The sequence below is a fragment of the Perognathus longimembris genome, chromosome 3 (genome assembly GCF_023159225.1).
Source record: "Perognathus longimembris pacificus isolate PPM17 chromosome 3, ASM2315922v1, whole genome shotgun sequence".
In the NCBI taxonomy this organism is placed as follows: domain Eukaryota; kingdom Metazoa; phylum Chordata; class Mammalia; order Rodentia; family Heteromyidae; genus Perognathus; species Perognathus longimembris.
The window spans coordinates 121543127-121571005 of record NC_063163.1 but is presented as its reverse complement, the minus strand read 5'-3'; the positions used below and the strand labels follow the sequence as shown (position 1 = coordinate 121571005).

At 54.0% G+C, this 27879-nt stretch overlaps 1 protein-coding gene across 1 annotated transcript; it reads left to right on the top strand.

The window, feature by feature from the left end:
• Positions 1 to 24776: 24776 nt before the first annotated feature.
• On the top strand, positions 24777 to 27089 carry LOC125347830 (vegetative cell wall protein gp1-like). Its single transcript, XM_048340784.1, has 3 exons — positions 24777 to 25354; positions 25820 to 25934; positions 26898 to 27089. The coding sequence occupies exons 1-3, from the start codon at positions 24777 to 24779 to the stop codon at positions 27087 to 27089; spliced, it is 885 nt and encodes a 294-aa protein (XP_048196741.1).
• Positions 27090 to 27879: the final 790 nt, after the last annotated feature.

Sequence of the window (27879 nt, the reverse complement as noted above, 5' to 3'; positions counted from 1 at the left end):
GCCCTCAGCCATCTCTCTTGGAGAGGAGTCGAAGCCTCTTCCAGGATCCCAGGCACCTGGACTGGAAGGAGAGAGATTTCCCCGCCCTGCGGTGCTGCGGGTTGAGCCCCCGGCCCCACCCGGCCACGCTGAGCCACACCCACAGCCGGGCGCTTGTGGGAGGAGCTTGGCACAGGTGCTTCCCAGTTCCAGTTCGACTGGGAGGGTACGGAGTTCAAGGTTTGAAGATGCAGTAATTCTAGTTACTGGTGATTTTTACATTACAGTTTGGTGTCATTCGAATTACAGACATTAGATTCAGACACACAACTAGAAAGACTTAGCAGGACATCTTCTGCGGACCGCCTCACCCTCTCGCCGCTCGCTGTAGGGCTGGATGGGCCGGTCTCCGACCATAGCACTGCCTCAGCCTCCTTGGCCTTTTTGTCTTTCTACATCAATAATGGTTACGGTTCCCACTAAAGCAATTGTTACTGTTCCCACCAAGGCAGTTTTAATAGATATGCTTTGTTTTTCTAGGCTTCAGAATTCACATATGAAAAAAACCAAACTGGCGGCGGCTGAGGCTGAGGCTCAGCGCACCGGCCTGGCGTGTGGACGCTGTCTGTGCAATCCCCAGCCCTGAGGAGACTCCCTGGGTCTTTCAAATAGTTCAAATGACTTAGTTCCAGGTATTCAGAAATAGTTTACTTAACTATCCTAAGCATACATATTTATTTGAGGGATCATAAAAATGTGCCTACTCTTTCAGTTGTGAGACAAACATATTTCTTTTTTTTTTCAAATTTTTATTATCAAACTGATGTACAGAGAGGTTACAGTTTCATACGTTAGGCATAGGATACATTTCCTGTACTGTTTGTTACCTTGTCCCTCATACCCCCCTCCCTCTTCCCCCTTTCCCTTTCCCCCCATGGGGTGTTCAGTTCACTTACACCAAACAGTTTTGCAAGTATTGCTTTTGTAGTTGTTCTTTTTTTTTACCCTCTGTCTCTCGATTTTGGTATTCCCTTTCAAATTCCTACTTCTAATACCAGTATACACGGTTTCCAATATACTCAGATAAGATTACAGAGATAGTGTAGGTACAACCACAGGAAGGTGATACAAGAACATTATCAATAATAGAAGCTACAGATACACATGGAACGTTGAAAGTAGTTACAACTGTGATATAACAATCGTTTCCATAACATGGAGTTCATTTCACTTAGCATCATCTTATGTGTTCATAAGGGTATAGCTATTGGGCTCTTGTGATCTTCTGCTATGACTAGCCTAAACCTGTACTAATTATTCCCTATGAGGGAGACCATAGAGTCCATGTTTCTTTGGGTCTGGCTCACTTCACTTAGTATAATTTTTTCCAAGTCCTTCCATTTCCTTATGAATGGGGCAATGTCATTCTTTCTGATAGAGGCAGAAAATTCCATTGTGTATATGTACCACATTTTCCTGATCCAGAGACAAACATATTTCAAACACCATTGTCCTCCTCTGCTCTCCTTGTGCACGCATACATACTCAGAGCCCCTTGTTGGTATTTTCTTTGGGAGACAGGAGCTCTCCAGTGTCCCAGCTCTTCTCACAGGCCAGCCCTGCTGCTGCACAGCCTCGCTGGGACCAGCCCGGCTCAAGGGACCTCGCTGCCCCTCGTGCTCTTTATCTGATGGGAAGTGCACCTGGTGCGTTCCCGCAAGGCCCCGACCCCTTCCTCCAGTGAGCTTAGGGCTCTGAAAGACATTTGAATCAACTCATGATGGACGGAAGTGCCAGCTCTGGGTGATAACCACCCCCTCCGTCCTTTTCCCTCCCATCCCCACCCTCAAGTTATGAATACGGAATATTGAACACAATGGCTGCGTTTGCTCCCCTCCCACCATTCACGGTTTTAAAGTAACCGTGCATGCCTCTTCCCTGGCCTTCCCCCGAGCTGCTCCGCGTTTCCTTTCCTGCGTCCTCACTGGGTCTTCAGGATGCCCCGTTCCGTCGCCAGGACTGTGCCCATTCTTCTCGCTTGGCTTTTTCCATCAGTGTTCCGTGCGGCCTTCTTTCCGGTCTGTGACTCAGCTCAGCGTAGACGCTGCTTACGTGTCTTCAGTGGGTTTGGCGATGAGCTGTGTGTGTGTGTGTGTGTGTGTGTGTGTGCAGGTCTGCGTGGGTCTGGGGATGAGCTGTGTATGTGTGTGTGTGTGCAGGTCTGTGGGTTTGGCGATGAGCTGTGTGTGTGTGTGTGTGTGTGCAGGTCTGTGGGTTTGGCGATGAGCTGTGTGTGTGTGTGTGTGTGTGTGCAGGTCTGCATGGGTCTGGGGATGAGCTCTGTGTGTGTGTGTGTGTGTGTGCAGGTCTGCGTGGGTTTGGCGATGAGCTGTGTGTGTGTGTGTGTGCAGGTCTGCGTGGGTCTGGGGATGAGCTGTGTGTGTGTGTGTGCGCAGGTCTGCGTGGGTCTGGGGATGAGCTGTGTGTGTGTGTGTGTGTGTGCAGGTCTGCGTGGGTCTGGGGATGAGCTGTGTGTGTGTGTGTGTGTGTGCAGGTCTGTGTGGGTTTGGGGATGAGCTGTGTGTGTGTGTGTGTGTGTGTGCAGGTCTGTGTGGGTTTGGGGATGAGCTGTGTGTGTGTGCAGGTCTGCGTGGGTCTGGCGATGAGCTGTGTGTGTGTGTGTGTGTGTGTGTGTGTGTGTGTGTGTGCAGGTCTGCGTTGTTTGGGATGAGCTGTGTGTGGGTTTGCAGGTCTGCGTCGGTTTTGTTCTCTTTCCAGCTGGCACCAGGGCCTCACAGCCTTCATTTTACCAGAGTCACTTCGTGCTAAAGAATGAAATTCAGAAATAAAAAGGACAGCCTAAGGTTTGTGCTCAGCCATGGTTTGAAAGGAGAAAAGTCTTTACTTGTCCGCTTCCGTTGTTTTGCAGTAGAGACCCGGTCACTTCATCTTGTCTGCTGACACGGGGCTCAGACGCGGGGCCCTTGTGGGGCACAGGGCTCTGCTCCCTGAGCAAGCCCCGGCCCCAAACCCAACCGTTGAAGAAAGGAACGTGACGTCTTTAACTACAATGACTGCTAGTGTTAAATATGTACTTGATTTTCTGTAAACTCCTGTTAGGAAAACAAGTACACATTCACTTATACTGGTGGTGTTTTCCATAAATCTTATAAACCCAAAAAAGAATGTGAATTCAGTTTTTACCCTGGATTGTTTGTACCTTTTTTCCTGTTGGTAACTGTTTGGGAAAATGGGTACCTAATGAGTTAGCGAGGTGTTCTTCCTACCATAGACCAATCCATCGGGACGCACTGTAGCTCAGGCGCTGGCGACCCCCAGAGGGGGCCCGGGACCCCGGAAATGCTAGCTCCGTCCTGAAAGGACATTTGGGAGTCACACCGCAGCCACCGCAAACAGGTGTTCATTAATCACACACTTATTTGCCTACATGCACATGCAACTCAGGCAGAAAATCATTTTCAGATGAGGGAATTATGGGAAATGGAATGAAGTTTTAGTATTATTCAACTGCTGTACCTTGGGCAGCTTTTGATTTTATCCAAAGATGATCTATAGCTTGGGAAAAAATTCCAATAGCATCTAATTGTTTCCACATTCAAGTCCTTACATCAAAATTGATTGCCTAACTTATTAATGATTCAATTAATCTTAGAATGGAAATATACATTAGAGTATTTTTAAAAATACGTTTTAAGTATGGTAATTAATGTTTTTAATTGGGTGGAAACCATTCTGTTTGTGTTTAAGTATACTTCTGAAATGTAATTATTGGAGGAAGGTTGAAACCTAATGAAAGAGGGTTTGAAGTAGCTGTTGTGCTGGGGGGGGCACTTCCAGGCAGGGGTGGGGCGGGTGTTTGGGTGAGCTGAACTGTCAGAATGGAGACATTGCATTGGAAGTGTTCCAAGGTGATTGCATCAAGATTTCTAAAAATTAAAAAGATTCAGAGGCAGACATGTTGAGTAAACTAGAAAAGTACAGCATAGAATGGGTGGCCGAAGAGCTACTTGAGCACCTGAGAGTCGACTCTGCCGTGAATGCCAGTCAGAAAGCAGCCTGGCCCCCCTGTGACCGCCAGACCCGTGACCAAATTCCAGTGGATTCCTGTCAGGCCTGGCTCTCAGAGTGGACAGTGTCAAGATTTCACTGGTCATGGAATTTGAGGACCAGGACGTGGTAATGAATGTCTTGGGGTTATGGGTGGAGAAAGAAGACTACCATCTGGAAACTTCTATACCTCCTGGAGAGATACCATCTGGCACAATGGCGTGCCAGGGAGATTTCTGAGCTGGAGACTGGGCTTGGGGTAGAGCAGCTTCATGTGGGCGAGGCCCGGGTCAGATCCCCAACACTGGACAAAGGAAGTGGAGGACTGTGGAGTCTCTCATTGCCCTCAGAGCCTCGAGGCCCTCACCGTGACAAAGGTTAAGTGTTTATCCCAGAGGGCTGGCCTCACGACTCCAAGGGGAAGCCTAGGAGATTCGACCTCATAGCTTTGCTGCCTGGAATTCCCTGACCCACTCACATCTCAGCTTCTGGTGTTCGTTGAATCTTTTTATTCATTTCACAATAACCACCGTAAGTTCCAGTCTTGGAGAAAATTCGTTCTACCTCATCCCAGCACGTTGGCTTGGTTGAGGATTGGCCATCCCCGTCTGTGTCTGCCCTAGGCCAAGACGGACGTGTGGTGGAATCCGTCAGCGTTCTCAGATCCGTAGACTGGGATGATTTAGGGGGAGCTGGTGGGGAGATTCCACCGCATTCCACTCAGAAGGGCGCCCGCACGCGCGGCCTCTGGTCATGCTCCCTGCTGTGCAGAAAAATTCTATTTGGCGTGTGGCGTAATGAGAAGCCTGAGGGCGCCCAGTTTCCCTGTCGCTGTTGCTTCCCCCAGTGACTGATTCCACACTGGTATTCTATAACTTGGTTACATGAACCAATAAATCCAACAAATTTAAGGCTTTCCAACTTGGATCTCTGTGCTCTGAAATAGGAATGTGCTTGTAATAGCCAGCATGCCACTGTTCTGGATTAAGCTTTTTAATATGCCATCCTGTGTAAGACTTAGCATTGCATAGGAAGGATTCCGGGGAAGTAAGGCAGGGTGTGGGAGATGAATAATGGAGCTGAGAAGGCTTGGCCTTGCGTATGTTTGCACGTTTGTACACACAGTCGTGAAATTAGATAGATGTGCACAGGTGTCCACGTGGGGGAAGCAGAACCCGAGGAGGAACACACAGTGATTACCAAGTCTCTTGTGGTGTGAGTTACTTCCAGCACTAGCATTGTGTTCTTGGTATTTCTGTGACTTAAACTCACCATGACTTTCCATGCTCGGGAGTTTGCTAATGGCAGAATCTAATGAAGGAAAGGTTGAATTAGAATCCAGTCTTCGATGAGACTCTAATCACAGTAAGGGCTCAACAGTGGCAGAACGGATGTCAGACGGCGTCTGAGTCACTCGTGCAGCTCATTTGTTTCTGTGGGGTCCATTTCTCGGCACTGACTTTTGATCTGAGCACGCGCTGCGAGGAGCAGGAGTTCCGTGGGGCCGTGGGGCCGGAGGCCTGGGCTCTGTGCTGTTGATTTCCTTGGGCAGCTCGTCTATGCACAATCGCAGCCTGAAAGACAAGGTGAAAACAGGTCACAACAGGTCACAGGTGAATTCCTGCTCTCTGAGAGTCAAACCCACGTGGTGTGCAGCATGGTGACGGCCACCGTGCCCCTCTCTGGGCTGTGGCCGGCGCAGCTGTTCACACGCACTGTTCACACCCACTGTTCACACGCAAACCCACGCCTTTGCTGGAGAAGCTCGCTGGGTTTCCCTCTGCGGTTCCCGCACAGCTACACAGCTCCGCCGCAGGCCGGGCCAACGCCAAAGGTGCGATGCCCGCTTTTGGGCCATGGCTGTTATTCTCCACGTTTGTGTCAAAGTGCACAACGGCTCTGCTCCCAAGCAGATTCCTCCTGGCTGTTCAGCCCGCTCTGTGTTAGGATGCAGAGACGTTGTACTGGCTCATCGACCTGTCTTCATTAATATCTTGGTACTTATTAGACGATTTCTGCCATTTTCCATTGAGTGTATTTTCCATCACATTTGTTGAATAGGTGGGTGAATAAATGAAAAGCATTAATGCCTTTTATTAATGTAACCAGTAGTTGGGATTACTTAGCAAAAGAATAAACAAAACTTTTGAGGCCTAAAGCCCTTTATCACTGCCAATTCTGATAAAGACTCACGGATTACAAAAAAATGTCCCCTCTTTCCATATAAATGCTGCTTTCTTTTTGTACTTACTAGAAATATTGTAAAATTCAGTGTTCATTTAACTTTCTCCTGGTCAAAATTAGTCAGCATCCTTCTGAAGTTATGAAATAATATAAAAAGTGGATAAAATGTTATCCTTTTAGTAGAAAATTCAGAATATATTATCATATTGACTTGGATTTGAATATCAGTATTCAAAATTATTATTCCTAGCGCAAAACTCAAATATTTTAGACAAAATATGAATCCAGAAGTATCTGAAAATGGACAGATACTGGGAGGAAAATGTTTTTTTGTAAAATGTAAAAATCGCAAAACTAGAGAATGTATCTCAAACTGAATTTCCTGTGAAGAGTTATAATGTTATTAAAGTCTGTAAAAGAGAAAAAAGGTGAGGAGTCAAATGTTAGGAAACTGAGTATTTTCAAGGAGGGGGCTTGTTGAGTAAGGGAAAAAATAAGGTGTTTCCACAACCCCCTTTGGAGAAAAGACATTTTATTCCAGGAGGTGACCTGGAGACTTGATTCATTTGGGCCTGTAGACTCAATACATCTGAGGCACTGACAATACTTTATGTTGGTTATCACTAGCTGGCTACAAAATCGTTTGAATTTTGCCCCTCCATACACATAAGTATTCCGTACTTGAGCGTGTACCATTTTTCATCCCTTTGGAGATGATTTCTGGAATACAGAGGTGCACTTTAGGGTCTTTTCCTGTATGTACAAGACTTGTAATCTACTCGAAATGCTTTATTTTTTCTTATATTTGAAGCATGCCAAGAATTTGAAGAGTATTCATATTAACTGATTAGTTATATCCCAATCTGGAAAACAAAAGCTATTTCTGCAATAAACTTTTAGGCATGTAATTTTTTTAATCAAACTGAAACTTAGTTACAGAATTCTAATAGCAAGGTAAAAACAACATTTGCATCAGTGACATTATCCTGAAAATGTAACTCTCAAATAAGCCTTGTGTCCAAGGCCAGTGTCTCTATTCCATAGCAGGAAGTTTGGGGAGTCAAATCTTCAGATTCTTTGGAGAGCATGAGCTCGGAAAAAGTGGAGCAAGTTCATTCATCTAAATAGCTGGCTGAGGCAGGCAATAGAAGCCTAATGCATCAATCTCTATTATAGTAGCATCTGTGTTGCTTGAATAAGACCCAGGCTTTTGTGGGCCAAATTATTCTTGCCCAGATAGTTCTGTAAGAACACTACCAATTTTTTTCTAATTCTAGATGATGTGTCAATTTTTATTTAACTCACTCTTTCCTTGAAGAAAGTTTCTTAGTTATAAAAAGTATTCAGTTCCTTTTCTCTTTGTTACCTGATTTTGTGAGTTCACTGGCAGCCTCTTAAGTGATCCTTCTATCCAGTTGGCTTTTCATCTCTCTGACAAAATACCTGAGAAAAACAGCTTATGGGAGCATGGGATTATTTGTCTTCTGTTTTCAGAAGCTTTTGTCTATGATGGCTCCTGATAGACAAACGCGCATGTGCACACACACACACACACACACACACACACACATATATATATACTTTATGGCAGGAAGTAGGAAAACAATAGTTTATTTGTGCCTATTAATGCTAAATCTAAAAGGAGACAGAGGAAAGAATGCTTATAACCAAGAAATGTAAATTGGTCTGTTACCAATTTCCCTCTCCTCCAAAATTTCTTATAATTTACCTCTATTATGAGTGCATTTACAAGCAACACTACTATATTGAAAACAGCACTTGAGTTAATTAAATAAGCCCCTAGGAGAATGAAGCTTTCTCATCAGATCTTTCTTGTAGTCAGGTTGGACTTGGAGAATTTAATTCAGGATATTTGATTCCTCATAATGAGCAGAGGGATCTTCCAGAAGCTTCTTAAGAACATATCATTTATACAACCCACTGTCATTCGGCTTCTAAAGTGCTAGTTAAAATGGTATCTCCTCCCCTGCAAAATAGTGACAAAGCAGTCACTCATGGCAGCTAAATCAAAGTACGGTGATTTCCACTTAAAAAATAAGCCATCACTTTAAGTTACAAAACAGGGAAAGCTGTTAATGGATTTTTTCTCAGTCATCACTAGACATATGACTAGTCTATTGTCACGTAAGTAAGTCACATAAAACCTCAAAAGGAGAGTTGTGGCTGAGTGATGCATGGATGCTGAGCCCCTAATGGATAAGTTTCAGGAGGTACCACCTGAAAAGGAAGACTTTTAGTTGTTTCAAATTAAGTAGCTTGTCTATAAATACAAGTGTATTGCCATAGTTTATAGAAATAAAATATATAACAAGACACATCAGAATAGTGGTAGAAACACACCACACCCCCACAAATGAAAGCTAAACGTTTTTAAGAGAATAGTGATAAAACGTGGGGTTTAGCCCTTCTTGCTAGGAAGGGGGCTTTCTTCAAAGAGCACATCAGCGTGATCAAGAGCACATCAGCATGATGAAGAGCACATGAGCGTGATCAAGAGCACATCAGTGTGATCAGGAGCACATCAGCATGATCAAGAGCACATCAGTGTGATCAAGAACACATCAGCATGATCAAGAGCACATGAGCGTGATCAAGAGAACATCAGCGTGATCAAGAGCACATCAGCATGATCAAGAGCACATCAGTGTGATCAAGAGCACATCAGCGTGATCACAAGTACATCAGTGTGATCAGGAATGCACCAGCATTGTGAGGAGCACATAGGCATGATCAAGAGCACAGCTGCCCGATCACCATGATATCAACAAGATCGGGAGCATACCTGCATGACCAGGAGCACACCAGAGTGAGCAAGAACACACCAGCATAATTACCATGACATTAGCATGATCAGGAGCACACGAATGTGATCTGGGGCACATCAGCGTGATCAGGGGCACACCAGTCTGATCAGGAGCACACGCGCATGATCAGGAGCACATCAGCGTGATCAGGAGCACACCAGCGTGATCAGGGGCACACCAGCGTGATCAGGGGCACACCAGTCTGATCAGGAGCACACGCATGTGATAAGGGGCACCCCAGCATGGTCAGGGGCACACCAGCGTGATCAGGGCCACACCAGCGCGACCACCTATTCCTTTCTCACCTTGGCTCCTTTGCATCTGGGGCTTTCCCGGAGGCCCAGCATGGGTGGAGCTGGGGGAAGGTACAGTTCTGATCGCGGGGGGAGCGGGGGGCAGGGCCAAGCCATGGGCTGCAGAGCGAATCCTGAGGATTCTCATGGGACAGGTTACTGGGATGGGGTAGAATGCAGATGGGATTTATTTTTTAATTTCAAATTGTTCTGTAGGTGGTTTGCTTCTTACAATACTTTATTCAACTTACATAAAACTTCTGAATCAAACATTTCAAAAATAAAATGTCAAAAGTATTTAAAAAGAAAAAATATCACCAGCACCACAGAAAGCCTGAACATACGCCAAGTCTGTCAAAAGGGCGCACTGACGTCAACTCTGGGCTGTCGCTGACTTGGGAGGTTCCTGATGCTCTTCATGCTTGGCCTGGTCACCCGGCACACACGCCCGTGGCACTGCATTGGAGCCTGGCCCCTGCTCCTTGTTTGTCAGGGGCACCTGTAAGGAGCCCCCCCCCCCCGGGGCAGCAGCTTCCTTCCAGAAGTGTGGGTAACCCTCCCATGTACTTACAAAAGAGGGCCCTGTGCAGTGTTCAGGCACCTGACGAGTCGTAGGTCTGAGCCATCAGTTATGACATGGTGTCAGGAATGGTAATGTAAATGAAACATCTGTGTCCTCGCTCACTGGCTGTGTCTGCTCTGTCACACTTGACACGCAAAGCAGGAACACGGGAAAAGCTCGAAGAGAATGTGTGAACGTGAGTGCTGGAGGGAGGGGGGGGGCGGTGATGAGAACTTGGTGGGTGCAGGCCCTGGTTGGCCTTGCTCTGGTTAGAACAGGCCTGCTCTGTGTTCGTCGGTGCATTTGTATGCTCTTAAAACGGCGTTTGAATAGAAGTTCTTAAATTTATACTTCATAATTTAAGTTTTTATCCAAATAGAAGCCATACCCTTTTTAAAGTGCTGGGATACAGCTATGAATGAAAAAAAAAATGTTTCGGTTCCACGGACTGTATGTTCTAAAATATATGTGTGCACACAAAACAATTAAAAAACGAAATCCTGCAGGTTTCATCGGTAGTGTGAAGAGCAACGAAGCCAGGAGGGAGAGGAGGACAGTGTGCCCCTGAGAGTGTTCGGGTGGCGTGAGCTCTCGGTGAAGTCCTGCGAATCTGTTAACTAACGGTGCAGGGTGAGATCTGGCCACTGGGGCGGAGCAGCGCGGTAGAGGGGGATGGGGTGGTGATGGGCCCTGTGGCCTGTCCGGATAATCTGTCCAAATCACATTTTATGCTTTGATTTGGTTTTAATGCCCCAGACCAGTGTCCCAAGTCACCGGCGTGGTGGAGTGCAGGGGACAGGTGACCGCACCAAAGCCCACAGCCGGGGGAGCAGCAAGGAGCCGCTCGCGGCTCACCTCAGCCCGGAAGCTACCGCCAAGCAAGGAGAAAGCCGCTTACAGAGTGAGAGGGAAATTTGGCCAACGATACTCTTTTGACAAGGGATCACGATCCCAATCATTGAAGCTCAGAAGAACAATCACCCAACCAATTGATAAGTGGGCAAATGAAAAGATAGTCCTCCGAAGACGCGCCATGGCCATGACCCCGGGGAAGGAAAGAAGTCGAGGACCAAGGACAGTGTGCGCGCCCGCAGGAGCGGGTGGCCGGCGGGGGATGTGGCCCTCGGTGCCGCTCACTGGAACCAAGGGCAGGCCACTGGCTGTGTGTGGTTCTGAAGCTAGGACCCCCGCCAACAGCAGGGGGGCCTCGGCATAGCAGTCCTGGAGTTGGGTCCTTGTTGCTTGTGTGTCCACCAGAGCGGTTGTGACAGACACCATGGTCCACCGTTATGGCCTGGTCAGATCTGAGGCTAAAGGAGTGGTGCAAATATAGGGCCTTCCAGAAGAATCTCATTTCCTGCCGCACTGCAGATGAGACCCATCAAGGAAACAAGCTCCTCATCTTACTACTCCTATCTCCCTCCCCACCCCCCACCCCACCGCAAACCACAGTCGCGCAGTCACCCTGGTACCGAGCCGCAGTGTGAAGACAGAGTTGAAACCTCTCATTTCACGTTGCATAACTCCAGTATCAATTTCCTGAAATCCGCACCGGGTTGCTGGGATGCGGCCTTGCCACTCAGTGCGAGGCCCTGGGCTGGGCTCTCCACACCAAGAGCAAGCATGGAAACACTGCCAGAGAGGAGGAAAAGCAAATCCCCCGTACTTGTCCAGTTATTTTCTAATTTGAAGTACACGTGAACATTTTTGTTCTCTCTTCCATAGCACTTTTTTTCGGCCTAATTTTGCCAAGGACCTCAGTGCTTCCACTTGCTACACCAAGATTCTTAGGCTCGTGGCCTGGGTTGAGAATGTCTCCTCAGCTAGTAGAGCGCGTCCTGAGGACACTGGCTTGTGCTTGGATGGAGTGAGGTAGAATGACAGTGTGCAGGGCCGAGTCCCGCAAGAGCGACAGGGAAACCCAAGTCCTCTCTTGCTCGCTCCCTTCAGGCTCCACCGCGCCGCGTGTCTCATGTCTGCCTCCGTCGGGTTTGTTCAAGAGCGACAGTGCCGGTGGAGGTTTTCGTCTGAATATGTGTGCCGGACGAGAGTCATGAGTGGAGTTGATTTTCATAGGAGAAGTAAAAGCTACGCGGGGAGGCGCGTGTGAAAGCGTGGCGGTGACAACACATTCGGTTCCTGTTTTAAGTGTGAGTCGCCTACTCGCGTGACGCATCGTCCATCCCGAGCCTTCCATCCCCGCTCGTCCCCGCTCACCCCCGAAGCGCTGCGGCTCCCCCTCGCCGCGGGCGCCTCCACCCGCGCTCACGCCGGCCCCCGTGCGGCCACCGTGCGTGCGCCGCGTGGGCCGCAGCCAGCAGGGACGTGGGATCCGCTTCGCTCTGGGGGAGCCTGGGCCGTGTGCCGCTGAGGTGTGCCGCGGCCCTGCGGCTGTGCGCGGTGCTCCCTCGCTCCCCCCGGCTGTGCGCGGTGCTCCCTCGCTCCCCCCGGCTGTGCGCGGTGCTCCCTCGCTCCCCCCGGCTGTGCGCGGTGCTCCCTCGCTCCCCCCGGCTGTGCGCGGTGCTCCCTCGCTCCCCCCGGCTGTGCGCGGTGCTCCCTCGCTCCCCCCGGCTGTGCGCGGTGCTCCCTCGCTCCCCCCGGCTGTGCGCGGTGCTCCCTCACTCCCCCCGGCTGTGCGCGGTGCTCCCTCACTCCCCTCGGCTGTGCGCAGTGCTCCCTCACTCCCCTCGGCTGTGCGCGGTGCTCCCTCGCTCCCCTCGGCTGTGCGCGGTGCTCCCTCGCTCCCCTCGGCTGTGCGCGGTGCTCCCTCACTCCCCTCGGCTGTGCGCGGTGCTCCCTCACTCCCCTCGGCTGTGTGCGGTGCTCCTCCCTCACTCCCTCTCCCGGCTCTGCAGCTGTGCGCGGTGCTCCCTCACTCCCCTCAGCTGTGCGCGGTGCTCCCTCACTCCCCTCGGCTGTGTGCGGTGCTCCTCCCTCACTCCCTCTCCCGGCTCTGCAGCTGTGCGCGGTGCTCCCTCACTCCCCTCGGCTGTGCACGGTGCTCCCTCGCTCCCCCCGGCTGTGCGCGGTGCTCCCTCACTCCCCCCGGCTGTGCGCGGTGCTCCCTCACTCCCCTCGGCTGTGCGCAGTGCTCCCTCACTCCCCTCGGCTGTGCGCGGTGCTCCCTCGCTCCCCTCGGCTGTGCGCGGTGCTCCCTCGCTCCCCTCGGCTGTGCGCGGTGCTCCCTCACTCCCCTCGGCTGTGCGCGGTGCTCCCTCACTCCCCTCGGCTGTGTGCGGTGCTCCTCCCTCACTCCCTCTCCCGGCTCTGCAGCTGTGCGCGGTGCTCCCTCACTCCCCTCAGCTGTGCGCGGTGCTCCCTCACTCCCCTCGGCTGTGTGCGGTGCTCCTCCCTCACTCCCTCTCCCGGCTCTGCAGCTGTGCGCGGTGCTCCCTCACTCCCCTCGGCTGTGCACGGTGCTCCCTCGCTCCCCTCGGCTGTGCGCGGTGCTCCCTCGCTCCCCTCAGCTGTGCGCGGTGCTCCCTCACTCCCCTCGGCTGTGCGCGGTGCTCCCTCACTCCCTCTCCCGGCTCTGCAGCTGTGCGCGGTGCTCCCTCGCTCCCCTCGGCTGTGCGCGGTGCTCCCTCGCTCCCCTCGGCTGTGCGCGGTGCTCCCTCGCTCCCCTCGGCTGTGCGCGGTGCTCCCTCGCTCCCCTCGGCTGTGCGCGGTGCTCCCTCGCTCCCCTCGGCTGTGCGTGGTGCTCCCTCGCTCCCCTCGGCTGTGCGCGGTGCTCCCTCGCTCCCCTCGGCTGTGCGTGGTGCTCCCTCGCTCCCCTCGGCTGTGCGCGGTGCTCCCTCGCTCCCCTCTCCCAGGCACAGGTGTGCGCGCTCGTGTGGACCCGTGGAGACCGGACTGCTTCCGCGGCGTTGAGCCGTCTCCAGCCGCGTGCGCGCGTCCTGGTCGGCCGAGGAAGGCCCTCCCCCCGCCCCCGCCACCTTCGCTCAGTGGGGAGCGGCCCTGCCCCTCCCCCCCCGCCCCCGCCACCTTCGCTCAGTGGGGAGCGGCCCTGCGCGCCCCCAGTCCGGCGCTGTGCGGCCAGGCAGGGCTGGGTAAGGTTTGCTTTCTGCGAGACCTGCACAGGAGCGTCTGTGCGGACAGCGGGAGCCTCCCGCGTCCTCGAAGGACTGGAGGCCAAGCGTGCGTCTCCATTTCCCGCGCGGCCCGCACGCCCTCTCCGTGACCACCGCAAAGGCCGCGTCTCTGCGGCCGGCTGCCCTCCACGCGTGGCCGCCCATCCCCCGCCGTGATGCGTGGCTGCAGCAGGCCATGCAGACCCTGCCCGGGGCCGCGCCCTCCTCCCCACGGCCGGGCCCCGCGCCGACCCCCGCGCCCCCCCCCCCCCCCCGCACGCCGGCTGCCTACGAATGGGCCGCGGCCGGGGTGGGGGTCGGGTGCGGCCACCCTGCTTCCCGCCAGCTGGCTGCTCTCACTGGCCCACGCCAGGGCCTCCTGCAGGCCTCGGGGGCTTGTGGCTTGCACGCGCTGGATGGGGCTGGGATGGAAGCCCAGTGAGGGACTGACAGCGCGGAGCGCGCCCGGGATCCCCAACTGAGCAGTGCGCCCTGAGACCAGCCGCGAGACCAGCCCTGAGCCTTGAGCCCTGAGCCCGGAGCCCTGAGCCCTGAGCCCTGAGACCAGCCCTGAGCTCTGAGCCCTGAGCCCTGAGCCCTGAGCCCTGAGACCAGCCCTGAGCCCTGAGCCCTGAGCCCTGAGCCCTGAGCCCTGAGCCCTGAGACCAGCCCTGAGCCCTGAGCCCTGAGACCAGCCCTGAGCCCGGAGCCCTGAGCCCTGAGCCCTGAGCCCTGAGACCAGCCCTGAGCCCGGAGCCCTGAGCCCTGAGCCCTGAGACCAGCCCTGAGCCCGGAGCCCTGAGACCAGCCCTGAGCCCTGAGCCCTGAGCCCAGCCCTGAGCCCAGCCCTGAGCCCTGAGCCCTGAGCCCAGCCCGGAGCCCTGAGCCCTGAGACCAGCCCTGAGACCAGCCCTGAGCCCTGAGCCCTGAGCCCTGAGCCCAGCCCTGAGCCCTGAGACCAGCCCTGAGCCCGGAGCCCTGAGACCAGCCCTGAGCCCGGAGCCCTGAGCCCGGAGCCCTGAGCCCTGAGCCCTGAGCCCTGAGACCAGCCCTGAGCCCAGCCCTGAGCCCTGAGCCCAGCCCTGAGCCCTGAGCCCGGAGCCCTGAGACCAGCCCTGAGCCCGGAGCCCTGAGCCCGGAGCCCTGAGCCCTGAGCCCTGAGCCCTGAGACCAGCCCTGAGACCAGCCCTGAGCCCGGAGCCCTGAGCCCGGAGCCCTGAGCCCTGAGCCCTGAGCCCTGAGACCAGCCCTGAGCCCAGCCCTGAGCCCTGAGCCCAGCCCTGAGCCCTGAGCCCTGAGCCCTGAGACCAGCCCTGAGCCCTGAGCCCTGAGACCAGCCCTGAGCCCGGAGCTCTGACCCCTGAGCCCTGAGCCTGGAGCCCTGAGCCCTGAGCCCTGAGCCTGGAGCCCTGAGCCCGGAGCCCTGAGCCCTGAGACCAGCCCTGAGCCCTGAGCCCTGAGCCCAGAGCTCTGAGCCCTGAGCCCTGAGCCTGGAGCCCTGAGCCCTGAGCCTGGAGCCCGGAGCCCTGAGCCCGGAGCCCTGAGCCCGGAGCCCTGAGCCCGGAGCCTGAGCCCTGAGCCCGGAGCCCGGAGCCCTGAGCCCGGAGCCCTGAGACCAGCCCTGAGCCCTGAGCCCTGAGCCCGGAGCCCTGAGACCAGCCCTGAGCCCGGAGCCCTGAGCCCCGGAGCCCTGAGCCCGGAGCCTGAGCCCTGAGCCCGGAGCCCTGAGCCCGGAGCCCGGAGCCCTGAGCCTGGAGCCCTGAGCCCGGAGCCTGAGCCCTGAGCCCTGAGCCCTGAGCCCAGCCCTGAGCCCCGAGCCTGAGCCCCGAGCCCTGAGCCCCGAGCCTGAGCCCTGCGACACTGGCAGTTGGGCCGGCCGCCCCTCGACTCTCTGGACAATCAGCTCAGAACGCTTTCCATAAGATTTCCTAGACTTTGAGGCAAAGTCAAATTCTTAACTTCAGGGCAAAGCACAGTGGTAGGTGACAGAGTGATGTTACAGACACACAGAGGGATGGAAGGAGCAGATCCACTGTTCTGCCCTGGTCCTACATTCATAGACACATCCACAGTTGTCTGTTCATTTTCACAGTACTTAGAGGTGAAGTACGCCACGGGCACACTTGGGATGGGAGTGTGCAAGTTCCTCCGAGTTAAATCTGAGGGGAATGTTTATTGTTGACAACAGCAAATCTCCAGAGCACAGTCAAATACAGCTCGAGTTTTCAAAAACAGAATGGTTGTCTGCACTATTATCAAATGTTTATGTTAGTGATAATGATGTGGGTGACACTTGCCATACTTCACTTTAAAATGGTTAGGAATGTAATTCTGGCACCTACGAGGTGGAGGCAGGGGTGTTTTTGGTTGGAGGCTGGCCTGAGCTACAGAGCAAACCCCCAATCAAAATAATAAAGAATCACCTGAACAAATGGTTAATGAGTATGTCCCACAGTTTAAGAAATGGTGTGGCAAAGTGGCTTTGCTGTGTGCCAAGAACAGTGAACACTTACACAACGCTCCATCTGATTAGAGAACTGCCCTGACCTAAAAATTATCAGCAGTAATTTTCTTTATTAATTAAACTCTTGATTTGAATGTTCATATTCTAAATGTGTGTATATGTTGACATTAAAAGCAACTTTTCTTTTGAGAATTTTTTTTAATAATTTGATGATTGGAGAAGTTTCAACGTTAAGTGGGTTCTATTTATCTTTTCAACATTAAAACATTTCCTGCGTCTAGAAAACTTGGTTGCCACTAATTAAGTGATCTTTGTAACAACTTAAGGACAGACACGCCATCCTTCTTGCACTTAATGCAATACTGATGTATTTATTTTTGGTCGCTTCTCACTGAGGACAGAGCACTAGCGCTGCGAGGGCCAGCATGGACACAGGCGTTTGAAGTTCACCAGAAACACTCACGTGCTACCTATCTCAATGGCTCTTTCAGCCATGGCTAATCACACAACTCACAGAGCCAGGATTATTAAAATCCATATTTCACCTTAACAGCCACGGGGGCGAGATTAGTTCCTAAGTAGTAATGCACCGGTCATAAATCCTTCCTCTGTGTTATCTTCTGAAACTCGGCTCTGTGAGAAGATGAAAACTACCCGGGTTGCATCCAGAACTGGCTCCGAGTCGCCTCCACTGGGGCCTGGGCGCCACGCCCCGCGCAGGGACTGTGGCGGAGGCTGCCTCCTTTGGCAGCATGGGAATTTCACACGCATCAGGCCAAAATAATCAAAGAGCTCCACTTCAGAGGACATTGACTATCTGATTAATTAATATTTCCCTCCCATCCTTACAAAGGCAGGGACCTCAAATAGGCTGCCCATGTAGTCGTGCAAGCTTTCTAAGTGAAAGTGAAATGCACTAGAGTGAAAAGAACGGAGCTGAGAACTGGAACGTCTACATCTTAGCCGCTGCTCTTGTCAAGTGAGTAGTTTTGATAACACCATAGTCTCACTCCTTTCCATAGGACTGGAGTCAAACCTGTGTTCGGATCTGTTGTCTCTGATGTGAAAGTTAACCACTTAGAAGAGCCTCATCAAGCTGAGTCTTCATTAGCCCGAGGGTGAATTGCCTGCAGGTGCCTGGGCAGGCTGCTTCTGCTCGAGGAATGGTCCACATCCCCTCGGACGGAGCAGCGGTCTCCACGGGAATATCCTGCATCACACTCTCCGCCTGGGGAGATAAAGGCTCTTAATGTGTTCCTATTTGGGGGGTGGTGACCGAGTAAATAGTGATGCATAGCAATACTTTACGTACTTCAGGAAGAACTTGGAAAACAAATTTTGAAATGTGTGCTGCCATGAAACGGGGTCCTTCCAGACATCCTGCCTCTCCTCATCCAATCATCTCCCCGCCATGAAACGGGGTCCTTCCAGACATCCTGCCTCTCCTCATCCAATCATCTCCCCGCCATGAAACGGGGTCCTTCCAGACATCCTGCCTCTCCTCATCCAATCATCTCCCCGCCATGAAACGGGGTCCTTCCAGACATCCTGCCTCTCCTCATCCAATCATCTCCCCGCCATGAAACGGGGTCCTTCCAGACATCCTGCCTCTCCTCATCCAATCATCTCCCCGCCATGAAACGGGGTCCTTCCAGACATCCTGCCTCTCCTCATCCAATCATCTCCCCGCCATGAAACGGGGTCTTTCCAGAGATCCTGCCTCACCTCATCCAATCGCCCTGTGCCTTTTCTTGGGTGGGGGGAACCCTCAAATATAGAAGAAAGCACTGTACAGAGGTTGAACTTGAAAAGCTAGAGCATAAATTGTGACCCAGATCACTGCTCTTGATAAAGAACCACAGAATTTCCCTGGCTTAGAATAAAATTCCACTTTTCTTACAGGGAACATATTTCAACTATTAAAAAAAATGAATATAGCTACAGAACCCAAATTCTCAGACCTTTCCAGAAAGTAGATATGAATCCTGCACTGAATGTTATACAATTTACACACACATAGCTCACCTAACTAGCTTTACGTAAATTATTTAAATGTGTATATTCAGCACTTGCATGACAAAGATAAACATGTGCACATAACTTAGTGATGTCACATTCAGTCCGTCTGGAATTTTGACAGATGCATTCGTTTTCCCTTCTGGAAACGTTCAGAATGGTACGTGGATGTCTGAAGACGCATCTGATGTGCCGGCGCGTCAGGGGTTGCCGGCAAGTCAAGGAGAACCCGTCTGTCTCCTGTGCCGTCTTTCCCGTCCTTGCCTGCGTTTCCAGAGGTGGTGAAGCCCCCGGGGGCTCAGGGGCAGAGCTCTGGGCAGCCGCAGAGAAGCCATCAGAGGCGAAGCCAGGGCCGCTCCTCGGCCTCTCCCTGCTGGTGGGTTCAGTTACAGCCCTGCCGCCTGCCCGGTCATCAGCTCTGTGGCTCCCCCTGCGTGGCTCCCGCGGGGTGGCTCCGCTGGGTGGCCCCCCTGGGTGGCTCCCGCTCTGTGGCTCCCCCCGGGCGGCTGGCCTGCTGCCTCTGGGGCGAGTGGCCCGAGCCTGCGGTGTCAGGAAGCCTGGAGCAGCTTTTCACTGCACGCTGTGCAGGGGCGCGTGCACTGGAAGCGGCCGACTTTGCAGCCTCTGGGTCGCGTGCAGACAGTGGCCTGGGCGCGCGCGTGCAAACAGTGGCCTGGGCGTGTGCGTGCAGACACGCGGCTAGCTCCTCCTGCTCACATTCTCTTTCCATTTGTTTGGATGGGCAGGAGATCAAGGGAAACCGCAATTTTTATTTGTTGCCAGCCCTGGGCCTTGGACTCAGGGCCTGAGCACTGTCCCTGGCTTCTTCTTGCTCAAGGCTAGCACTCTGCCACCTGAGCCACAGCGCCCCTTCTGGCTGTTTTCTATCTATGTGGTGCTGGGGAATTGAACCCAGGGCTTCGTGTATACGAGGCAAGTGCTCTACCACTAGGCCACATTCCCAGTCCCATAACCCTCATTTTTTGCTAAAATAACACTAAATGTATGCTGCCTAGTTGCTGGTAAATTAAAAGTGACTTGCGCAGTCTGAGTAAGAAGTAGGTTAAATCATGCCAGTGCTGCTCACTGAACGTGTAGGTGAGTCCACACACGAGGTACTAGGGCACCTAAACACCTTGTGCGTGCACGTTCCTGTCATTACAGTCATTGCAACCAAGACGTGGGAGTGTGCTCGTGTGCACACTAGTACACCTACGCCTCACTCGCTGAGCGCACGGCTGGGAAGCAGCTTGCACACGGGACCTTTTGAAATGAGGCCGATGTTTCACTTGGGCCAGAACCATTGCAGAGTGGCTTGTGATGATGAAGCAGTGTCCTCTCATCCGTGCTTTGGGTAATTCTTAGTGCAAGTGCGGAGGGAGTTTGTGAGGTGCATGTCACGTGGCCTGGGCGAGCGTCACGTGGCGCGTGGCAAGGGTGTGCATGTGGCTGACGTGTCTCGGGTTCACGTGGCTTAGAAGAGCCCCGGGTTAGATCTGCATGCTGGGAAAGGCTTGGGGACCGTGGCCGTGCGGAGTTGGGTTCTGTGGTGTTGGCTGCAGGTTTTCCTGGTGCCACGTCCCTGCTGGGATCTCCTGGGGTGTCTCCTCCTCCTCCTCCCAACCCTCCTCCCCGCTCTGCGCTGGGCAGGGGGCCCTGGGGTGGGGTGGGGGCTGCCACCCTCTCGAGCTTCCCCTGGGGTCGCAGGGACACAGGCGCCGGGTCCACTCCAGAGCCCCCCACCCTGCTGCCCCGGCCAGGTCAGCCTCCACGCAGTGGCTCTCGTGGCTCGCGCCGCCTGCTGGAGCGTGGGGTGTGGTCCCGTGGCCCTGCGTGAACACCCCACAGTCCATCCACGCAGACCCCCCGAGAGCCCTCCCCCGCTGCAGCCCCGTGCCCTGCGTGAACACCCCACAGTCCATCCACGCAGACCCCCGGAGAGCCCTCCCCCGCTGCAGCCCCGTGGCCCTGCGTGAACACCCCACAGTCCATCCACGCAGACCCCCGGAGAGCCCTCCCCCGCTGCAGCCCCGTGGCCCTGTGTGAACACCCCACAGTCCATCCACGCAGACCCCCCGAGAGCCCTCCCCCGCTGCGGCCCCGTGCCCCTGCGTGAACACCCCACAGTCCACGCAGACCCCCCGAGAGCCCTCCCCCGCTGCGGCCCTGTGCCCTGCGTGAACACCCCACAGTCCATCCACGCAGACCCCCCGAGAGCCCTCCCCCGCTGCGGCCCCGTGCCCTGCGTGAACACCCCACAGTCCACGCAGACCCCCTGAGAGCCCTCCCCCGCTGCGGCCCCGTGCCCTGCGTGAACACCCCACAGTCCATCCACGCAGACCCCCCGAGAGCCCTCCCCCGCTGCGGCCCCGTGCCCTGCGTGAACACCCCACAGTCCATCCACGCAGACCCCCCGAGAGCCCTCCCCCGCTGCGGCCCCGTGCCCTGCGTGAACACCCCACAGTCCATCCACGCAGACCCCCCGAGAGCCCTCCCCCGCTGCGGCCCCGTGCCCTGCGTGAACACCCCACAGTCCACGCAGACCCCCCGAGAGCCCTCCCCCGCTGCGGCCCCGTGCCCTGCGTGAACACCCCACAGTCCACGCAGACCCCCCGAGAGCCCTCCCCCGTGGCGGCGTGTGCGGTGCGTGCTGTGCATCGGGCCAGTGTGTCCGGGGAGGAGCGGGGGGCTTCCCGACACGAGGGCGCTGCGGAGCCCGGCCCAGGGCCAGCACGGGGCGGGGGGGGGGGTGGGGAGTCCCAAGCGCCCGCCCCAGGCACCGCGCTGCCGACACCCGCAGCAAGAGCGAAGGATGCGCGGCTCCCCTGGGCTGGGGTCAGCGTGGCAAGCCCACCCCCGCAGCAAAGGCCCTGGGACTCTCAGCTCCAGTGACCCCCCAAGGAGCCACGAGGGGTGCCGTGGCTCTCGTGGTAGAGCAGCGCCTAGACCCCAGGACTGGCGCACACACAGAAAGGAGTGTACCCCCAAACCACTGAGGTGCTAGGGGTGCCTCAAGGGGCCACACAAAGCAAGGGTGACCGAGAGAGACGAGGTCACGGTAACAGAGCCGTGTTCCCATCACATGTGTGCCTGGAAACAGCGCAGAGAAAACACGCGGACAATCATTACGTGGATAGAAAGTTCGTTTTCAAAGAGCCTAGCGATGTACATCAAAGAACAAAAGAAATAGATGCAAGAACTAAAGACATCTTTGAATAATTAAAAAAGTCTTTAAATGCACATTTGGTGTAGGGATGCGGAAGAGTGAAGGGGAGGAGAGAGAGGAAGGGGAACAGTGATGTGGATCAAAGTCTATTTTGTGCATACGTGCACAGCTCATAAAGCCAGGGCTTTGTGTAACAAGCAAATGCTACAGAAGATACTTGGAATACAAATAAAAAAGATGCTTGGAAGTTACAGTTTTATAAACTATATGATCCATTAGGCTCACATTTCAGGTGAAAGTAGACAATTTTGTATGACTACGTAGCCTGTAATCCACGTGAAATTCAAAAGAGTCTCTTGTTTATTAAACCAGGGACTGCTAGCTAATCCAACCACATTCGGCACCTCCTAACTTTCCCAGTGAGATCTTCACCCGTTTTTCAGTGGCTCTTCAATCAGGTAAAGAAACCTTAATTTTAAAACGCAGCCTTTATGAACTTTTGTGTAGGAAAGTAACGCGGGCCGAGGAAGCTCTGTGGCGCGTGATCCCGCCGAGCGGACGTCTGCGGACATTGCTTCCGAGAGCAGCAGCTCTCGTGGTGACTGTACCAGGAGGCCACAAGTCAGCCTCGGCCTGGGGGGGGGGAGGGGGGCTCTTACTTGCTGCTTCTTAGAATTTAGCGAATCTGTACTACAACAGCGCTAGATTTATCCAGAATCCCCCTTACTGAGTAACCATTCTTTGTCCTAGAAGATATAGTTCTTGAGACCCTCCCCCATGCAATACTCTGGGCAGGAGTAAAATACAGAACCCATAGTTGGAGTGGAAACGGGTTTCTCTCTCCTGTTACAGAGAAACTTCAGTGTGCTATTAACTACTATGATTTGTCTCTTCCATTCAAGGGTGTAACCTCCACATATCCAGACCTGTGAAAACAATTCCAATACTTGTGCTGAGAGTCTGAATGCCTCCACACCCAGAGCCCTGGATTGTAGAAAGCAAACAATCGATTTTCAGAAAATATGTTTGTGACTGGAGAAAAGGATTCTTGCTATCTGTGTGCTTTGTGATGGAACAAAAGACAGAGGATTGAATTATCTGCATAGCTGAGCAAAAAAAAATACTATTCTCTGCTGGATATGAGTAAATATTCTCAGTGGACTCTGATTTATGATCAGGATTGGTCTGCTCTCAGAATAACTCCCCTGCTCTCAGAATAACTCGCACCTCAGCTGACCCCAAACTCCTTGGGAATGTATTCTTTTCATCCTTTTGAATGCACAAAGCCTTTGAGTCCTATAATCTCCTTTAAGTGATTTTTAAACACTTCTGAACTTCAAATACAATCATGTTTACTAATAGTAGTAGGTATATAATAATACTCTTTAGTATAGCTACTTAGAAATGGTTGCATAAACATTTATAGAACACCTCATGGCAGTAGTGCTGTAGTACTTACCAAGGAAAAACAGATTCTTTTTGTGTTGTGAATATCACCTTGCATACCCCTCCCCAGAAAATAAATGTGAATGTAATAAGTCACTTAGTATTCAGGTAAGCTTTAACTCTTACTCTCAGGATGGAAGGAAAAGAATTCTAGACGACACATAGAATGTTGCGCACATTATCCTTATCATTTTGAGCTACACGTTACACAAGGGATCGACGGAGAGCGTGAGGGAATGGGGCGCCTTGTTGTTTAATGTTTTAACTCTGTGTTGGGTAAGAAGGTTGTGCTCGGTGGCTGATTGCAGGCGTTGTGCGCGTCCTGCGGTTGCCTTCCATGCTTCATCTTAGTTACCAAGCAAGAATATTTCTGTTTTCAAATTAGACATTATTATCCTTTCGCAAAGACAAAGAAACAGAGGCTCAGGGAATTACAGTAAATAGCCTGTTGTCACCCCAAAGGAAAAATGAGGTTCAAGCCAAGAGCCAAGTACAAATTAATTTACAAATTCCATATTACTATATTCTGCTTAATTGAAAAGGGATTACCACTTGTTAGATGGGAATTTAATTGTTCTTGCTTTTCGTCCATGAAGCCGCTTAGTTGGTTGAACTATGGCTCATACAGAGAACTTTCGCACACACACCCCGTCATGCCTCTCTTCTACAGCCTGTGAGTGTGCAAGCGCGCGTGCGCACACACGTGTCCAGGTGCGCTGTGGTGATGCCGGCAGCTGATCCTTATTTTTCTCCTCTGGATTGCAGTTGCCCTTGGTTGGCGGTCTGCTACTTTAGCTGGGGTGTGGTGAGCGTGGGGGAGGCCGCGTCTGAGGCTTGGATTCGAGGTCAGGGTCACAGTAGGGGCGGCCGCCGAGTGCATCAGCTGCGCTGCGTTGTCTTTCTTCCTTTGCGTAGCAGCTTTGATGGAATTGAAATTCAGTATTCATTCTCCTGATTGTTTTTCCATTTGCCTATTAGAATGGAAAGACAATGAAATTAGAAACCATATTGTAGCATGTGTGCTGGCGGCGTTGGATGCCTTGACAGTGAATGCGACTGTGGGTAATGCTCGCAAGTTTGTCCCACTGCAGTTTTTATGTTCACCGTGCTGTGTCTTCTGATGTGAAAAAGTAAATCGTGTCCCACTGCTCCTGAATAGAGATGAATTGTGGGAAGGTGGGTGTATAGTAGGGACTGATCATAATTACACACGTCGTTTCTTATATTTACAACTGTATGATAATGTTGCAGAAGAGCCACAGCAGCTGATACAGAGAACCATGGGGACACCCCGCTGGAAAGGGGGGGGGGGGGCTGCCCGGAACATCAGGTCACAGAAAAGCCAAGAGGACAGGGTGCCCATTGTACCTGCTAAATGGGCCAGAGGTACAAGTGGTTTTTTATTTTTTAATTAAGCAGGCATTCTATGATACTTTTTCAATCAATGCACTTTAATTGAGATTTGTTCACTTAAATGAGTGTAATTCAGAGGTTAGCCTATGGATGTTTCCATATCTGAGTGACAGCAATAACGTACAGAGATGTAATATGAAATTCAGGTGTTTGTCGAGTCCATATGACGGATTTATATAAATAATTTCTTTAAATCTTCTGGGCAGAATGTTTCTCAAGAATCGTTTAACGGGGTGAACAAATCGGATCGCCTTCTTTGCCGCGCAGCAGGTAGCTGGGCAAGTTGGTCGATGCCTGCTGGATCGGGTCCCCAGGGGCCGCCCGGCCACGCTGCCCCCCGGCCACGCTGCCCCCCGGCCACGCTGCCCCCCGGCCACGCTGCCCCCCGGCCACGCTGCCCCCCGGCCACGCTGCCCCCCGGCCACGCTGTCCCCCGGCCACGCTGCCCCCCGGCCACGCTGCCCCCCGGCCACGCTGCCCCCCGGCCACGCTGCCCCCCGGCCACGCTGTCCCCCAGCCACGCTGCCCCCCGGCCACGCTGCCCCCCGGCCTCCGAGTCCTCCCGTCCGCGCCGTCAGCCCGGCGGGCGCCCCTGGGCCTTCCCGGGCCCCCGCCGTCGGGCCTGGACGCATGCGGAGTCCGAGATGCCGTTCCGGGCAGTGCCGTCCCCAGGGCCCCGCCGTGCTGCGCTGACTCCTGGATCCGCTCACGACTGCCAGGCCGCGTGCGAGGCAGGGGCCCCCGACAGGAGCGCGGCCACCGGCTCCACCGGCGGACGCCTGCGTCCACGACGCGCGGCGCTGGTGGCCGAGTCCCCCTCAGCCTGGTGCAGCCCACCGCCGGACGCGTCCCGCGTGCGGAGGAGCAGGTGGGTCCCGGCCTGTGGCCACCAGGTCCGCCTCGACCCGGTTCCCCACCTCATCTTCCCCAGGTCCCGGCCGCAGTGCTGAACTGGCTAGTTCACTTGTGGGTGTCCCCGCCCCGCGCGGGGCCGCCTCGGAGCTGCCGGCTCCGACCGCGCGCGCGTCTGCAGCACTGTTAAAGGGTAATGCAGGCGTGTCTGCGTGTGCACACGCACATCCTAGTCTCGTGGGACCTATCTCGGTCTTGTTTTTGGTGCGATGATGAAACCAAGGCTCCCTTTACGTAATTTTCCAGGGCCCAGCGTTCTCATCCTGTCTGGGCCGCGACCGGGGGTAAGCCCCAAGTTAGGCGATAAAGGCGAGTCCCCGTGGGCCTGGTTGCATCCAGGCCCATCTTTCCAGATGAGTTCTGCGCTAGCTTGCTAACGCGCACCACACCCCTGATCAAGCTAGAACCTTCTCTCCTGCAGGGCATCATCCCACGAGGGAGCCGAGTCTGGTGAGCTGGCCGCAGAGTGGTCGGCCCTCTCCAGCCCTCGAAAATCCCCACGCCCACCCCATTCATCCGAGCCTTCTCGGCTGAGGGTCTCTCCTCTCCTTTCAACTCTGAACAATGGCACAAGCGTCTACCCTAGCACACTGATTTAAATCACAAAGCGGAGGAGACAATGCGTGTGAGTCTCGGGTTCCCCCAGACTCCAGATCACCAGCTCCGCGCTGCGCTTGCTCATTTTACGTATTCCGCCCAGGAGCGCAGGTTCTGCCTTTCGCTTGGCAATTACAGCTAACACTCTGGGAGCACTTCCTGCATTGTTCTAGGTGATTACCTATGCTAATTAATTCAACCCTCCTGTCCCCAAGGACAGGAGCTATTATTATCCTTCCTCAGGCTGAGAGAGACCTTGTCAGAGCTGCACTGCTCCTGATTATTGGAGCTGGGATTTGAACCTGACAACCTCACTCCAGAGGACTTAGCTACAGGACTTAGCCTTCAGGTAGTGATTGGCAAATACACCCCTCGCTGAATCCGGAAGGTTGAAAGTTCTTATAATTGCAACAATACAGTGGGGAGACTAGCGGGGCCCTCGTCACGGCCGCGAGAGAGCCGGCTGTGGACACCAGCGCCTTGCTGGAATCCCCAGCTGCAGACGCGCCTGGGTGGAGGGGTTACCGCACTGAAAACTGGATGAAATGAAGACAGAATCGCCAGTTCGCATCAAGACGGGAGAGAGCGAGGGAAATGATATTGAATATTTGAAAATGGGTCTTCAGGATGAAGAAGAAAGCCGTGGCCATATAGAAAGAAACTGAAAATCAATTCCGCAGTTTAAACCTCGTGCAGCAGGCGGAGGGAGACGCGCACAGCGTTTGACCTTCTGCCCGGTTCTCTGGGTCTCGGGTGGGAAGCGGCCTCTCCCGGGGCCTCCGCGCGCACGTGTGTGTGTGTGTGTGTGTGTGAGAGCAGTGTGTGCAAAGCCCAGCTTCCCTCCCCGAGATCGGGGGGACAGCCTGCGCCATCCTGCAGCCTCGTCCCTTCTCCGCGCCCAGGGCGTCTGGAGGCGCCGGGCAGAGCCGCCCGCGGCGGGGGACGCGGCCACGCCTGCCGGATTCCCTCGCAGGTGTCAGCGACACAACGCCTGTGCCTGCGTCGGGAAACGCAGACTGTCCACGTGCGGGGACCCTCGCAGACTCCGGCGCGACCGGAGCTCATGGGTGCGGAATGGATCACTGACAACTTAGCCAGGTTTTTCCAGCGCCCTCTACAGGGAGGAGCTGAGTCCGCAGCGGGGAGTTTGGAGTCTCGCGGTGTCTTGGGCCAGTGTGTAGGAGACAGTCATAAGCCCCCGAATCGGAAGAGGGAGACGAGACTCCGCGGGGCCCTTGCGCGCTGAGCCTCGAGCGTGGTGACCGAGGACACGCAGAGTGGGCTCGTTCACGCTTCCTGCTCTGCTGCGGTGGGGCCACGCCCCGTGGGCCGCCCGCCCTCAGGTCCAGCTCGCCGGCAGGGGCTCCGGCCCTGCTCCCGCTCCGTGCTCCCCTGCAGCTCCTCCACAAGCCCCCCAGCTGCAAGATGCCTAGGCCATGCCTCCTCGCGGTGGCTCCCACCGTGAGTGGGGGGCGGGTAAGGAGAGAGCGGGGGACTCGAAAGACCCACTCACCCTTCTTCTTACTACCACGAGAAAACACTCGTGCTCAGCTGGGCGCTGGTGGCTCCCGCCTGTCACCCTCGCTACTCAGGAGACTGAGATCTGAGGATCGTGGTTCAAAGCCAGCCTGGGCAGGAAAGTCCATGAGACTCCTAGCTCTAGTGAACCACCAGAAAACAGGAAGTGGCGCTGTGGCTCAAAGGGGTAGAGCCCTAGCCTTGAGCTGAAGAGCTCAGGGGCAGCGCCCAGGCCCCGAGTTCAAGCCCCACAACCAAAAAGATACAGAAAAAAAAAGATAATTAGAACCCAAAGTGGAATAAAGGTGTTACATTAGCATTGACGAAAATATTTCCCCAACCCAAAGCCATACCGCTCGTTATTTG